At 38.5% G+C, this 17,319-nt stretch overlaps 1 protein-coding gene across 3 annotated transcripts in view; it reads left to right on the forward strand.

Annotated features, from left to right (window-relative positions):
* The window catches only part of AFAP1 (actin filament associated protein 1), a 116,913-nt gene that overhangs the window by 73,660 nt on the left and 25,934 nt on the right, over window positions 1–17,319 (forward strand). For all 3 annotated transcript variants that reach the window (XM_087737333.1, XM_087737335.1, XM_087737334.1), the window contains exons 5-8: window positions 1,281–1,492; window positions 4,491–4,670; window positions 13,933–14,025; window positions 15,714–15,798. In XM_087737333.1, the coding sequence (XP_087593459.1) occupies window positions 1,281–1,492; window positions 4,491–4,670; window positions 13,933–14,025; window positions 15,714–15,798 (570 nt within the window). The remainder of the gene's footprint in view (window positions 1–1,280; window positions 1,493–4,490; window positions 4,671–13,932; window positions 14,026–15,713; window positions 15,799–17,319) is intronic.

Here is a 17,319-nt window from a genome sequence, read left to right on the forward strand (position 1 = left end):
GGCAATTCAATTAAACTAAAAAAAAAAAAAAAAAAAGTTTCAAGAGCTTGAAATTTTATTTTCATTTCACTTTGCAATGAAGATAAACTATTTTGTACACTTTTCTGAAAACACAAATAGGATAGAATATCTAGTCTTGGTTCAGAGATGTGCGATCTGGGTATATCCCATTCTGACTCTGCACGTAGGGAGGAACTGATTTAGAATGACCTTTCCCGCAGTCCACTCTCTTGTCCTTTTCCCAGTTGTCCCAGGTCTCCTTTCTACATTGCAACTGTGTCCTATATACCTAGCTAAAGCAAATGAGACTTTTTTTTTTTCCACGTTCTGGCCTAAAAATATATCAAAGTCTACTTGAAATGTTTGGATGAAATTTCAGCTATTGAAAATATTCCAATCAAGTCTCCTTCATGGGAGCATGTGCCAGTGGATAACAGGCATGCCTTCAGGTGTTATTATCTGAGGAGCTTTACTTATATGACCACATAAACAACTAAATATGGATGGTGGAAGAGAGGGTTCTGTGACAATGACAAATTAGTTTTGTAGTTGAGGGGACTGCTAGAGCTGATGGCATTGTTGAAAATGAAAGGCCTGAACAAAGACTGTTTAATTAAAAAGGAATCTGCCATTACATCGCTGAACTTAGAGAGCAGGATTAAGCTGTGTAGGCTAACATAACAAGACATTTTTTGCAGAATGCCTTTAACTCCAGCAGAATCCATAGCTGAAGGAACAGCATTGTCTATTCAACATTAGTTATATCAGTGCAAGTGCTGTATTTGAGAATTATATAAAATGTTATGATAGGTAGATAGTGCCCCATAATTTACTCCTGTGACCTTTGTCATATTCAGTGTTTGTTTCTTAATGTGCTGCACTAATATTGACATTTCTGTGCCTACATTTTGCTTTATGCTATAGGGCAAGATGAAGATGTTTCTCTGTAAAAGAATTAAAAAAGATGAAGGTATCTGCTAAGTAATATTTTGAAGATAATAAAAAAATACCTAAAATGCTAACTACTTATTCCTAGCTCATTCTTTCAATTAAAATTCCCAAGGTATCGGTATGGCTCTTCTATAAAATTTTGTAATGGAACAGCATCTCTTATTAAATTAACGTAATGTATCGATATTACTAAGCACTGAAACAGTAATTTGTTCATGGCTGACTTTCAAAAGCCTTATCTTAAAATGAACCCTGTTGAGATTTTCAGTTATTTCAGTATGCTTCATTGCTATATGTTTTAACTTGACACTTTTATGCTTTTCTTAAAGATTATGACTCAGATGCTATGAGCAGCTCTTACGAATCCTACGACGAAGAGGAGGAGGATGGGAAGGGGAAGAAAATGAGACATCAGTGGCCTTCCGAGGAGGCCTCTATGGATCTGGTGAAGGATGCCAAAATCTGTGCCTTCCTCCTTAGAAAGAAACGATTTGGGCAATGGACCAAACTACTGTGTGTTATCAAAGAAAACAAACTACTGGTAATTTTTATTTTTACCTAGCTATATTTTCTTTGAACCTTTTAGATGATGTATTTATTTTTACAGGAATCTGGTTTTTGGAATATGTTCTGCAAACAGTGGCCAAGTCTACAGTAACCTTACAAAAGAGTTTGGTCTGGTTTACTCAAGAAGCAGAGAAGCACTGAAATAACAAGTGTATCATTTAGCCACTTAGAACTTTCATTTTTATTGCACTTAAACTTAAACCCAGGCAGTTCCCTGATATTGGAAAGAAAGTCTGGCCTATTAGCTTCTAACATATTTCATTTGGAAAAAAAATTGCTGAAACTGTAAATCCAATCTTTCATTCCCTGCGGACCAAAAATCTCATAGGGAGCTTTGTGTATGAACTGTTGGATCAGACCGCTGGAGAGAAAAGTCCCTTGTTAGACTGAGAATTCACTTGGCAGCATATGCCGTGGTAATGTATACACTTTAAACTAAACCTTTGCCATCTGTTCTGCGGTAATTACAGATGCAGTATTCACATGATGCACAGCTGCATTATAGAAAGGAAAGAAACAAGTGGATGTATTTTTTCCTTAAGCATATCTGTTATGTTTCTTTCTGATTGGAGGCACCAGTAAAAGATTCCATAAGTTAGTAAATTATCTGCTTATAGATGTCTTCTTGTTTTCTGAAAAGAGAGCCTAACTGAGAGAAACACTCATTTCTGTGTTGTTATAAGCAAACTAATGCTTACAGTAATAAATAAGTTGGGGTCTTAGGCACTCCCCGTCTTCCTGTCTGGTGCTTCCAACAGTTGTAACTAATTACGTAACTAATAATTACTGCAATATCCCAAATGTTAAAAGCTGATTAACAGGTGATAGAACATTTTCTGCAGAACCTCATTATTCTACACTCTCACAAGATAGCTTAGATATGTTAACTTTCCAAGTACATTTATGCTTGTGGTGGTATAGGAAATTACAGGATAGGAAATAGATGTATCAGGGTAAGAGATTTCTGAAAGTATAGTTGGAATTCATTTGCCAGTTTTCAGTGGTTACTGAGGATTTAATTTTTCTATCCTCCTCTATTTAAGTAAGTGTTGAAAAGAATATTGATTCCAATTCAGTTTGTATTATATTGTTATAATGCCATTATGCTTAGTCCACGTTTTTATCATCATATACCAGGATCATATCAAATTTCAGGACCATCTGATAACAGCTTGAAGAAAAGAAAGAAAGAAAGAGGGGAAAAAAGAGATTTTCTCTGAAGTCACACAATATTTCTTCTACAATTATGCTTGTTGTTCTGCATAGAAATATGTTATTTTTTCTATTTTCATTTCCTTTAGCCACATGTGTGGTCTGAAAAGCTTTTTTTTTCCTTATAGGGATTGTCTTTCAGTAATTCTGTAATGAGGATTAAGAAAATAAAAATCACAATAGGAGTCTTAACGACCGAGTTACACAAGATTGGTTTATTGTTTGAAGGAGGACTTAGACATATTTAACTTATGAGATATGCAAGTAAAACAAATATATGTTCTTAGGGATTAGTAATTGTTTGTGTTATAAATGCAGCTGTCATCATAAAACCAAAATATTTTAATTAGAATTAGACATTAGAAGTAACTTCTAGTAGGGAATCGTTTTTCACTTAAAGTCCTTTAATATATAAATAATTCAGTTTTAGTAATGTATAATTATAAATAAAATATTTAAATTAATATAAAGGGAATTATATGCTGTTTATTGCTTCTTAAAGTGACTAATGTTTCAAGATTTCATAGCTTGAAAACTTAATATTTTTTTAATGTTACAAACTTAAAATCTGTGACCAAGCTAGAGAAATTTTGAGTTAATGGGCTTTGGAGAGGGCAGGAAGATTTGCAGAGGCTGGTTTAGAGTGGCTGTATTTGCTCAGCCTAAGTTGCAGTGTTTATAACATGCTTTTAACAGCTACTGTCTCCCTGACAGTTGCATCATGACATGAATACTGCCACAGACAAGCAAAAGTTCATGTGCTTTTCTCTGTTCACGTTTATACTCAACTATTCTGTATATGCATATACTAATTAGTCTTCTTTATTATCAGATACCTTTTTAACCTTTGTGCTTATTTGTATGAATAAAAGCCCAATTTGCCTAAGTATATAAAATAACTGGACATTCATATACACAATTAAATGTTGTTATGTAGTCTGGCACTCTACGACAGCTTGGTGAGCCTCAACTATACTGATGTGTTAGAAGATGGGAATAGGGACTCTTGATCTTTCGATCACCAATTTAAACATAGAGCAGGTCATCAGTGATCCAGCATGAAATGGCTGTTCATTGACAGCACTTATTACTGAGGGAAAAAACACTGCGTAAGTCATATAGTTGTATCCAGGAGTTTACAGAGTAAACTAAGATGGAAATTTATGCAGTTTTGTGCGGTGACTAATTAAAATGAATTAGCTAAAAAAGTTACCGTCCTGCGACTTTGCCCCCTTTCCACAGTGTGACAATTTTTTTACTTATCTCAAGAAAAAGAACAGCTGAGTAGGGCATGTGCCAGCGCCTTTGTAGCTGCAGCGTGTAGGCAACTGGCATAGGTTTGCCTTGGTGCGCCGGGCTGTTGCTGCAGGGCAGGGTAAGCATCTAGGCTTTAAAGTCATTAACTGTACAAGTTTATTCTGCTGATACATGTGAACAGATACCCTAAATCACCCTCTTCCTACCTGATCAAGGTCAAGGTTGAGTCATAACGATAACGTGGAGAAGCTTAATGCTCTCCATATGTTGTACCTGTCCTGCAATAAAAGATGTCTATTAATGTCAGTCTGGAAGTAATTTTGCTTTACAGAGGGGATGAGGAGAAATGCAAAGCTGGCATTGGCTGAACTCGGTGGTACGTGGTAAAGGGGTGCGTGGAAAATATAAAAAATTTAAAAATAGCATTTCTATATAATAACAGCTTTCCACCAAGGTTCAGAAAGGTGATATCTAACTTTTGAACTTTCCTTACATTTATTTAGTGTTACAAAAGTTCCAAGGACCAGCAGCCTCAGATGGAGCTGCTCCTGAATGACTGCAGTATCACGTACATTCCCAAAGACAGCAAAAAGAAGAAGCATGAGCTGAAAATCTCACACCAAGGAGCAGATGCCCTGGTTCTGGCAGTACAGAGCAAAGAGCAGGCGGAACAGTGGCTAAAGGTAAGGGGGGATTTCTGACCAGGCGCTTTTCCACACACAGAGTGCTTCTGTGGCCTGTTCAGTTGCTGTTAAAAACTAAGATACAGACAGTAACATGCAGGCAAATCCAGACCACTTAAATCCCATCTAATTTGGGACTGCAGAAACATAGACTTAATGTTCAGGCCTCGAAGCAACTCCTTGGGCAACCAGTAGCTCAGTATTACACAGCTGCTACTGCTGTGTATGGTTTTCACTGCTAATTGCACAATAATCTGGCACCGAGAGGAGAGGTGGCAAATTCCCTTCCATTTTCATCTCCAACTCATTTTCCAGAAAGCTTTGGTGGTTAGGGCACACTGGTAGTGAGCTGAAAGTTCAAATTCCCTAAGGTGGAGGGGGCTGGCACCCAGGTTGCTTTTTGGAGTGGTATATATGCATAACTGTCATAGGCTACACTGCAAAAATTGGGCATACCAACATCACAGTCACCTTTTTAAAAAGAAGGATTTCTGAGGAGATACCTGTTTGAATTGCTCTGGATGGAGAAAAATCCTTCAGCTTCCTGAAGTCAATTCAGGTTTGCTAATCCTGGTTTAGCAGAATATCATCTGTTATGGTTTGTTCTGGGAATGCAGACTTCTGAGAAATAGGATTTTGTCATCTTCCACTCCTTTCTGTTCAGTGTCTGTGCAAATGTGGAAAATCCCAATGCAAGGACTGCAGTTTTAGATGCTAACCAGATTACTAGTATTTATGTTTGACTTTACCAGTCTCAAAGGTGGAGGTCAGTGAAGTAGTGTGGGAAACTATCACTGCAGTTTCAGTAGTTTGCTTTAAGACCTTGAAATCCAGCCTTTTAAATGCATGTAAAAGTCTGAATGCAAAAGACTCATCAGGCATTCTGCATGCTGTGCTCTGGTCTAACCTTATATGGTACTTATTTTTCTAAGGATAAATTGTATTTTTCCAAATACAATCGAATTAAACTCATAGGAATTTCCTGATGGCAGATAGTTTTTCTGTAGAAGAGGGAGACATAAAATGCAGCTTAAGAGGTATGAGTTCTGCTGTGGGCTAATTTACTAAATGGAAAATTAATCTGTAATTTCCTATTTGCAATATTTGAGTATACCTTTTGGGGGTTTGCAGTTCATGTGTGTGTTTGGTTTTGGCTGTAAGTTTGTATCTTAGCTTAGAAAATGAACTCACCATTGCCTTCTTAGTAGAAACTAGTCACAGCCATGTATTTGTGTATTTCTTCTAACATCAGTATCTTGTTTTAAGTTTTAACATCTAGCACCATCCAAATGTCCCAGTAACTCACTTAGAGTTTCAAAAACACTGATTGGAATGAAAAGAAATTCATAAGTCATATTCTTTTCCAAGGGAATTCCGCTGTAATTAGATCATAGTAACTGCACCATTATTTCCTGTGTTATTCGAAACTTGAGTTTAGTAATGCTGAATTCATTGGCATTTATCAGACTTTCTTTCATAAAAATTGTTTTCTTTTTTTCTTTTTTTTTTTTTAAATTGTACATAGAGCATTCCCCACACAGGAAGACAGAGCAGTGCTAGATTTTTCCATATTCCAGATTCCTGCTACTTTAATTAAAAAAAAAAAAAAAAAAAAGATTTTGTACAGTTGCATGCTAACAAAGTTGTGTGTGCCAAGGGTGAATGGCCGGACAGTATGTTATCTGCAAAGCATTTGGAGACAGTCTGACAGCACTTCAGTTAGTTCCTTCATGTTGCAAAGCTCTCTATTAATAAAACTCTTTCAGGTACATGGCAATGCTACTGTATGCCCAGCTGCCAAGTCCTCAGCACTGCTGCAGCACTCTCTGTTCTGTACAGTACAAAGTGCCTATCCAACAGCTACCCAGCTATGGTCTGTGCAGCTCTTGCAACAGCTCCAGTGTTTTCAAGAGGAAGTATAGCTTTTTGAGATAAAAAGTGTTGTGTTTCGTATTTTTAAAAATGTATCAAAATTTAAGTTTGGGGTTTTTTTAATTAAAATAATTATTTTTGTCATTCAAGCCTTACTTAAAATGAACATCTGAAAATCATGTGTGGCTTTGCGTAGGAAGTTTCCATACTGAGAAAGAGATCATTGCTTTGTCTTGGGAGAAGCAGTTTGAGCTTTCCCTGCCTGTCACTCAGAGGGGCAGGGTCGTCCCCAGCTGTTGCCTACGTGTGATTTCTGTAGTTAATAAAATGGGCAGATTCAGAGACCCAACAATGAGAAAGGTCTCTGCAACCACATTTTTTAATCATAACATACCTTCTCTGTCAAACATACTGTACCAGTACGTGCCAGTGGAGCCAGGTTATCACTCAGGAATGATGGGTTCTCATGAACTCATATGTAAGTGTCAAATTGAAGCTTTACTCTTGAGCTGGAAAGCTCAAAATGGCTTTGGAGGCCAGATTTTCCCATGAAAGCTAAACCAGATGATTTTTTTAAGTCAGATGTAATCGGTATAAAATACATTTACTTAAGCAAATAATTTTAAAATATCTATTGGAAGACGAGTGTGAAATAAATGCAGAATACTTTAGACCTTTTTTGTAAAGATGACACCAAAAAAACCCAGCTGATAAACTTAGTGCAAATTGAAGTCTAGACTGGAAACCACAAAGGGAGTTTCAGGTTTACCGGCTCAGAAATGCTTGATGAAAAAAAGATAGCTGATGTCACCAAAGAGCCTGTCAAGCTTTCAGACCAAGGAGCGTAACCAGTATAAATTCAGGCTAGAGCTGAGATCATATGGTGTGCAACATAAAGTGGTGGAATTTTCCAGACTTCAGTCCTAAAATGTTCCCACAAAAATGTACATGAAAAAATGTGTGCAGTTACACACTCAGACCCAAACATGAGCTTTTTCCATGCGCGCTTGAGTATATGTGCATCTGTGTGCGCTTCTGTGCATTTGTGGTCAAGTAAGGTCTTAAATCTGCCTGTTTGTCTCAGCACATCCAACGAACTGGTTGAAACTACATTTATTTGTCGGCATCCCTGGGAAATGCTACATGAAAAATAAACGGACTACTAAGAACATGACATTACAAGAAGATGCTTGTTTAGTGGCTTCATTCATACAGATGAATGTGGTCTGTGTGCAAGACCTTCAGACTAGGCCACAGAAAACTTCTCTTAATATTAAAAATACACGGATGCCAAACAAATTAAGTTCTGAAGTAGCTGCTTGTAGAAGACCGGTAGAAGAAGGAAATGGTCATGGTGTCTGGTCCCAAGGCCTTCTCTTCCTCTTAACATTGCAAAAATGTATTTCTGATTTATCATGCATGAGAGGTAATCTGTCATTGTGGAGTACTGGCCATTTTTCCCTAACGTTAAGCACCCTTTGTTAACTTTTCTTCATTTTACGGTGTGCAGCCATTTTGCAGCAATCTCTTCAGTTGAGGGTCTGTAATTGAGCAGTGAATCTTTCAGACAAAAGTAGACATTTCTGCATCTATCACTTTGACAATGTTCAGTCACTTCTGAACTTGTAATAAGAGGGATTTTGTGCCGTGAAGCGAGAAGAAAATCGAGGTTGTGACTGTATCCAGTCGTCCAAAGACCCTGCAACTCTCCTCACAGGGCTGTTAATCCGGTTGTCCTACCCATTTCCATCTCTGATAACTGCATGTTGTCTCTCATAAAAGTCTTTGAAAAGATCTTTTTTTTCACTACCCTGAGCTTAGTGAGGGGAGTCAAGTAACTTCTGGGTTCCAATCTTAATGTGGACTGAGTTTTACTGAAGAATAAACTACTGACAGAGCTCTTCTTTTACCAGTTTAAATCAGCACAAAACTGAGCTTGTAACTGTAAACATTGTGTGGCTGGTTTTACTTTCTATGGGAATTTCCAGCTAGAGATCTCGAAACACTTCAAACATTACTTTCTTGGCTTAAGTAATGTTCCCCAAAGAGGTTATTATCTCCATTTTGTAGCTGACTAGAGTCAAGTGCTGAATGATCATGCCTTAAAACTGCCTGGAAAAAGTGCATTTGGGGATGCATACTCAGTACAAGCGATTTCCATATAGTGTTTGTTAGTTTATAAGTAACTTCAGGAACATACTGTGTCCCAAGACAGTCAGGCTGGGTTCTTTCTCCACTGCACATCATCACCAGCAGTGAAGGCTTTGCAAACTAAATTAAACCTCCCAGGACTTAGAATCCTATTGTCTCCAAGGTGGTTTTAGATACCTTGGTACAAACCACGGCAAGGTCAGTATGTTTGCATAAGAACTATTTAGGGCATGATCTGGAGACGCAACAGACTGAGAGCTGAGACTGCATGTGAGAGCTTTGACCAGCCTGCAGGACTGCTGCCAGCTTGCCAGAGGACCCCATCCTGGCTGTGCACCAGGGTGTTTGTGTGACCGGCACCATGGAAAACAATACATTACTTTAAAAAAGCAGATGCATGTGTAAATTTAAAAAAAAAAAAAAAAAACTTGAATACAGAACCGCAAACATCCTATTTGCTTGTTTTCTCAGGGGTAAGTTTTCTTTAAGTTCCTGGCTAAAATGACAAATGCAAGCTGTAGTAGATCTCAGAGCAGAACACAGGAGAGCTGAGACTCGATCCCTTGCTTTCACCACGAGATAGTATTCCTCCTCTCTCTTACTCACATCGTTGGATGGAAAATTATTTAAATCATATTTAGCTCAGCTGTATGGCCTAAAGTGCCATCTGCATCTCTGCACATGCGGGCTGGGGATGCAGCTCCCCTTGCATGGGGTACCTCTGCCCTTGCAGCAATGCCTCCAGCTGCCCTCCCCAGCCACCCAGCGCCTCCTTCCTGGGCTCTGCCTGATCCAGTGGCCATATATGGCAATAGACTTCATGGTAATAATGCAGGAGAAAGGATACAGGGGTTGTCTTGGTTGAATATGTCAGAAAAGTATTTTTGCAGGGAGATACGGGAACTAAAGACAGGCTTGCTGGCTGCTAGTCTGGTAGAATCTCATCCCCACTTGCTCAGACAAATGGCCATAAGGCAGAAAGATGAATCTTTTCAGGCTAGGGGATGCTTGAGAATGATGTTTTCCAGTATAGAAGGTAAAGGGGGTTTCTTTTTGAGTCTTGAATCATAGGCTATGATGTGAATAATTTCTGCTTTTCCTCTAATTTATCTAGGTAAACTCCTTGGGGCATTTCTTCTCTGCAAAATGCTAAGAGAGTTTTGGTGCTCTCTTAAGGAGGAGGAGATTGATACTAATGTATGTAGTGTGTAAGGGTTCAAAGGAGAGAGAAAATGAGAATTTACTCATGCCAAAATGATGAAAAGTGCCAGAAAGTCAGTACTCTTCCAGCACTGAAAAAGGAGTGTTTCAGGAATGAGAAATACTGAGTTACATCTGGAGCCAAACCCTTTTCCCTCTGCTGTGTTGTGCATAAGCAGATTTCAGCTTTACCGTATTCCTATCTTCAGAGTTAAGCAGCAGAGACAAGAGGCAGGGGATTCAGAGTGTCCCATTTCTTGCAAAACACATGGGTAGATGAGGATGAGGGGGTGGGTTGGCTGGATGCATTTCTAGCCTGGTTACATACAGAAGTGAAGCAAATGTGCAGTCAGGCCGTCAGCTTTCTCCCTAATCGCTTTTGAACTCAATCATATTAAAAGTGTGAGCTTTTCCTGTGAGTTTCATGAAAACACGAGACAAGATGAGATGCTGTAATCACATCCCTGTGCTGAGCACAGCCTGTAGCCTGAACTGATCCCATGGCCAGGAGAGAGGTCTGCAAGCTCCTCAAATGCAGGAAGACTCAATCTTATTACTTATCGGGTCCCAAAGAGGTCAACTACAAAGAACCAGCTATAAATTTAGTACTTTTACTCAGAATTTGTTGGGTTTCTGTGTGGCAGGGTCTGGCTGGCAAGCAGCTGGCTTTCTGTTTTACTGCATAGCCTGTGCTTTTTATCTGAAGCCTTGATCTCTGAAGGTAGCTGGAGAAATCTAATTTGATTCTTCTGACTTTGCATGAAGGGTAAGTATTTTGCCTCCAGTCATGGTGTGTCATTTAAAATAAGATATAATAACTATAGAAATTTGTGGGTGATGGCAGGTATGAAGGTTTTGTAGTAAATGTTAGCGCTTGTCTAGTGAGATAGTTTCTTAAAGAGGGCAATATTCCAGACCCACCACGTGGCAGAGGTTCCACTGACTTCACCCATCACTGTCAATGGCTTGGGGCAGGGAATCTTTCCAGCTTTGTACCTGCAACTATTTCACCTTTATTCCTTATGTCGCAGCAGTCAATGCGATACACTGGTGTATATCCTGATCCAGCTGGGGATTCAAGACCTTTCTATAACATAAATAAGGAATAATAAAATAGTTCAGGCTGCACAAGCTTTTTCCAGGTCTGCATTTGAAAGAGGCAGTTCTGGAGTCTGCTAATTGTAACATTGTAATGGTAATTGTGGTATGTAAAATTCTTGCAGTGGAATAACAGAAGATTATTTAAAATGTATTTAGTTTTGAGGCTATCCAAAGAAATGAAAGGTCTTCAGTTTTCTGATTACATTTGCTTGTATATTTTAAATATTTGAATACATACTCTGCTTATGATCTCGGTTTGATTTTCCTGGCAGATCACCCTCTGTGTGTGTGTATGTAATGTACAAAGGTATTTGTGGTGAGAAAAAGGGAATGATTTACCTTTTCTAATGTGTGGGAAAACTTAAACTATTAATGGAGTATGCACCATTACAAAGTATTCTCAGTACAGCCTTCCACATGATGCCGTTTTATTAAAAATAACACATTTGGGGATTCCTTTTATTTGCTTTCTAGTTTTGGAGCCATTGAGATACATTTATTAATATTTTCACACATTTCATTGCAATGGATAAAAGTTTGCTGACCTCCTTTCCCCACTCTCACTCACAACTATTTTTTAATGAAAATAGTGATCTTCTGTTTTCATATGACTCCAGGAGACTCCATAGAAAAAACTGACAAAAACGCCGAGTCTTGTGATTGAAATTATGCAAGTTGGCAACACTGGTGGAATGTTTTATTCTTAAAATTTTGAGTTAAAGCTATAAGCATGTGAAAACCACATTTATAATGGCAGCCGTCTGCAAACATAATTATAGAGAGTGCATCCAGGCAACCATTATATATTAAAGGCATTTCATCCTGGTGAGCTATAGAAGTATGAGTTTTATGCTGTGCATTGAACACAATTATATTGCACATAGAAGGTGATGAGCAAGTCTTTGCCAGTGAACCCCTTGAACCCAAATGAAGTGTTGGATTCTTGAATATGCATTTACTTCAGATCTTGCCATGAACTTCCATTTGGTAGTGTGTCTTTTTTTTAATCAAAATTTAATTACAACCCAATTAAACACTTGAGTTTCTCCTTAAATATGTGAGGTATGATAAGAACCGGATTTACTTGAGTGCATGACTTTGCACATACTATTCAGTTAGTGCTGCCAAATCATTTCCCTCTGTTCTGTCTGTAACTCCCATTACTATCTGCCTTTGCCAAAATTAACTAACTGTGTGGTGTGAGCAGATGCTGAAAACATGAGCCATTGAATCAGGGTCATGCAAGAGACAGAAATGAATGTTCCCAGAAACTGTACGGTCACATTTCTCTAGGAAGAAAACAGCAGTGTATTTACACCATAATGAGGACCAGCAATTGAAAATAAAACAACACACATTACAAAAATTCTCATGATTTTGAGGAATTTAGAACTACGTTCAACTCTGAGGTGCAAATGCTCTGCAACAGATATATCTAAATTTTCTGTTACAAAGGATGCCAAGTGCCATGAAATACTGTGCTTATGTTTCTGGGACAAGATATAGGGAAGTTCAGACAGTCAAGAAAGGATGCTGAAGTGTTTTAAGATACCAGCTCAGACATAAAAGTGTAGATTCATTTCCCTGCTCTGCTTAGATTTTTTTATGGGACATTGAGTGAGTGATTTAATCTTCCTTTTGTTCCTGAGTTCTCCATCTGTAAAATGGGGCTGGTGCTCTTTCTTTCTTCATGGCATATAGTGCCTGTAATTTATGATGTGCTCATGAGTTGTAGCAATAGGGTCTTTGTAAGCCCATAAACATTTGATTTGTCTAGCTTCATCCTTAATGAGAACTTCAATGCTGTGAAAGGACTGTTTGGTGCCATCTTTAGCTCTTTAATGGTTTCCACATCAAAATTGTTTGGTTCGAAACTGAAAAGATGTTGTTTGCTGTTCTGCTTTTCCTCTCCTTTAAAGAAATCTGGATTTTGACAGTTAGCTAGTTACTGTTTTCCCTGGAACTGGGAGTTCTCAGGCCAGATCCTCCTCTAGTGGTAATGCTTCCAGCAGAGTAGGATGCCTGTCTTTCTTAGCTCGCTTGGCTCTGCTGTCCTTGCATGGCTGCATGGCTGTAATCAGCGGTGTGGAGCTCAGCACCCCGTCGGCATGAGTCTGGATGGACAGTCGGGACCTGTTCTCATCAGCACAAGCACAAGCAAGCAATTTCAGCCTGATAAGGGGCTGGTGGTAACCTCACGAGAGATAAAAAACTTAATTATGCCCATAGGAAATCATCAAATGTCTTTACTCATTCCGTATTTTTACATTTATATAGTTTCGGGTTTTGAAGTTGTTAAAATTCTATCAAAATATCAGTGAATTCAGTTCTGGATTTTTCTTTAACTTTTTAAAAGCAAACTTAATGCCATTCCCATTTCCGAGAACACATTTACAATTACTTTGACCTACACCTTTAAGTCAATATGCAAGTATAATACAAAAATACCACAAAATACCACTCTGCAGTATTAACTGTAAGGCAATCAGCACTTCATTAGTTCTCCAATAGCAAAAAAAGAGCAGCTGGGTAGTGTATTATGCAAAACTCTTGTCCTTTGACATGCGGGACCTTGGATCTAATCCCACTTTTTTGTCATCATAATTGAATTAATTTGGCGGTGTCAGCTGAGTTCGTATTGCAAAACTAGCACATGGAGATCAGCAGCACTGTTGGTTTCTTTACTCAGGAGAGCCTTGGAGCTTAGCTGTCTAGAAACTGAAACCTTCCACCTCTAGACATTATGTCTCCTCCAGGTTGTATATGAAATGACTTAGGGAGGCAGCGTGGAGAAGTTGGTGTAGTGGCAGCCTGCCTGACACCTGCCAGCCTAGTAAATGTCTGTGGGATTCTCCTTCCCATCTCCCTTCACATTCATATGTAATTTCTCTGATTTGTATTTTATGAATAATTAATAAGTTATGCCTTGTCTCCTAAGGTTATAAAAGATGTGTGCAGCAACTGTACAGGAGCAGTAGACTCCGATGGGCCATTGTCTAGCTCTCCAGTACACAAGACAGAGCTGGAAAAGGTAAAGTTATCAAAATGATGAATGCAAAAATTCCTTGTGATTACTTATTATAGAGGCACTGCTAGACACTGCATGGTTTAGGGGATGTTCAGACCACAAAGCTGAAATTGAATTTATGTTCTGGATTTCATGTATTAACTTTTTAATGTTAGACCATTTTCTGGGGCAATCTTCAATAACTATTTGCTGACTCGTGCTACTGTTTTAGACTATTAGCCCCTGTGTCATTTTTGTTTGTTTGAATACGGGCACACATCCTACAGAATTACAGCTTTTGCCATGCCTGTTCATTTGGTCACGAACACCCAGCAGACTGGCTTGTATCCATTAGCAGCTTCTCTTCAGCTCTTTAGGGTGCAGACTAAGCAGGTCTGGTACTACATGCTGTGATGCAGAGGCGCTCTCTGTCAAGTGCAAAGAGCAAGCAGGGATGTGACCCTCAGGGAAGAACAGCTGAAGATTACACAAAAGTTTTAAGCGAAAGTTTTTTATTTTTGATAATTTAGGTCTTGAAGAGCTCCCTGGGCATACTGAGGTCACTGTTTTGGCAGACCCTTTCAAGCATTCATGCCTCAACACAGAAACTTGGCTATTCACACGTGGTTGTCTCTGCTGCCTTGACTCAGCAGGATACAAGAGCAAGAATTAGCAAGGAGAACAACCCAGCAGTGAACGATCAGTACATTACCAGCACCAATTTAAGTCCCTGCTCTGTTAAGGCATCCATGTGAGCAGATCCCTCTGCAGACCCTGCTTAAAAGTCCCACTGACAAAGGTTTTGTCACCAAATTCCTGATGGCAAGTTCTGCCCTCGTGGTGGAAGGACGCTACAGTCAGTAGCATAACATTGCATTGCACCTGGGATAGCAAGAGCAAAGCCTGTTCCATGACAGCTCAGACCTCCTGATTTCACAAGGCAAAAGCTGTTTGCATGCTTGCACACACCTGCAGAGTATTAACAAAGTAACGGAAAGTGTCATAAAATAGTTGTTTTCTAAAATGCATGCCATGAAAAAGGGTAGCAAAACTTCTCATTCATTTCTTTTTGTGATAATCTGTACATCTTCTTCATGGCTTCACCACTCATGAGTAACGTGGTTACCAAAACTCTGCAGGCATAAGCTCTTTACCGCATCATCCTGTATCTTGTATGCAACCATTACAGACTAATCGGTGCTAAAAATTTATTTCAAAAGCCTCTTTTTTGTGGATATTGAAAGTACTGAAGCACCATGTAGGAATGCGCTATTTTCTGATAAGTTGTAATTGTAAATGCACATGAAGCATTTTTTAAAGAAATAATTTTTAAATTATTCTTATCTGATTCATGTAATTGTTCATGGCTTAGCAGATTAATAAACAGCAACATTTAGAGTCTAGAAATTAATTAAAAATGTTGTGTAATAAGAGGTATTGAATTATGATTATTTCACTGTTTTGACTGTACTTTCAAATATAGACCTATTTTTGTGGTTTCTGTGACTATATGTGGTTTTCTAAAGCCTATATGGCAATGTAAAAAAAAAGTTTAAAACTAAACTTTTTAGTATCTTCTATTTGTTTTCCAAGTGGATGAGTGCTTGAAATGTGTTTTATTTCACAGTAAGCATACTTTTAAATTGACTCATGAAACTTCATTTGGCGAAGGTGCCAACATTGTATGTCAACTAACCTCCTTGTCCCTGCAGAAGTTGTCATCTGAGAGGCCAAGCTCAGATGGGGAGGGTGCTGTGGAAAATGGCGTCACTACTGTGTGCAATGGGAAAGAACAAGGTACGTCTCAGATCCAGAGATGCTTGCTGTAAATAAAATGTGCATATAGAGAGCGATAGGTAGTGAAATACCTGGGTTTTATCTTTTAAAAATAGGCAGTAAAGTTTTTGAATATGTTTATTAGGATTCAATTTCACTTGAAAGCTGAATTATGTCAAGAGTGAATCCTTAAAATTTTGCAGTAACAGAAGGCATTTGATGTTGTCATTGTGCAGGTAAAATCAATATAACTAGTATAAGGAAACAGAATATAGAAATTTTGACTTGGCCTTTTGTGTGTTCAAGAGTACAGTTTTTCAGAGCTTCAGCGACCGCTGTGGGCAACTAACAGTTGCTTTTAGTAACTGTGACTAATAGTGGCAACATAAATAGTCGGTGTATAGCTTCTAAGCAAAAAAGCTATCACTGAATACTAGAAGGAAAGAATCATGAGTATTTTTTTATATATATATATATATATGTATGTATGTATGTATGTATGTATACACATATATACACAGTTTATATATGTGTGTGTATACACAGATACATACGTATATAAACTTATGTATGATCATTTATATTAACATACTAAAATGTATATAACGATGTAATATCAGTGGGTTTGTGAGTATATATGTATATTATTTTACATACGCTACTTTGGAGCCATGCATGTTTTGTAGTCCTTATAATGTAACAGAGGCACGTCCCAAACCCAGAGGGGATTTTGTCTGAGTTATATCTAAAAAAACTCAACCCCTGTGCTCTCTTCCCCAACGCCCTCTCTGCTCCCCAAAGCAGAAGCAATTCTGTGATTTTGTTAACTTGCCATGTAGCAATGGTATCGTTTAGATAAGACATTTTTCTGCAGCTGTCAAGCTGAAGGGTAATGTGAGCTGCAGTGAGCACAATGTCAATACTGGCCTTGGTGCCAGCGCTGTCTCGCCTTTTGACTCATTTCCTTTATCTTCTCCCTGGGTCGTTTTCCAACATTTCCTGACTATACAGATCTCTGACATACCCAACAGTATAGAACAATGTCAGGTTTTGTGGTTTCTAGAAGTCGTAGTACATGGTTAGATTCTACTAAGCTTTCAAAAAGCGCACTACTGTTTTAGCCTCTGAAACCTGCTGAGAAACATCTGTGACCCCAAAGCTGTGTTGCCCATGATGTCCAAAAGTGCCTGGTGGCTCAGGTGCCCCACAAGAGGCATGCTGATGGAGCACATGCTGCTGGAAAACCACCCCAGCTTAGATGTCTCAAGGAGGGTAATTAAAAATACCCTCCTTTGCTTTTGAGAGTTGTGACCTTCAATATGTAGTAATAAAAATAATAGGCATTAATGATTGCAAGGAGATTAAAACATCCCTGGCATCATTTTAAGTGGTTCTGGATGAAGTTACACTATTTTTTTTAAACAATGGATAGGAAACACTTAAGGGAGCATGTGGGAAGGGACACTCCGGAGAGCAGTCATCTCCAGCTGTCACCCATCGGCCAGCCTCTACTCTGCTCTTAACCAGCTGCTTGTTTTGATG

This window comes from Nipponia nippon, unplaced genomic scaffold, assembly GCF_047370975.1.
Source record: "Nipponia nippon isolate SJK-2023a ecotype South Korea unplaced genomic scaffold, ASM4737097v1 scaffold_6, whole genome shotgun sequence".
NCBI classification, from domain to species: domain Eukaryota; kingdom Metazoa; phylum Chordata; class Aves; order Pelecaniformes; family Threskiornithidae; genus Nipponia; species Nipponia nippon.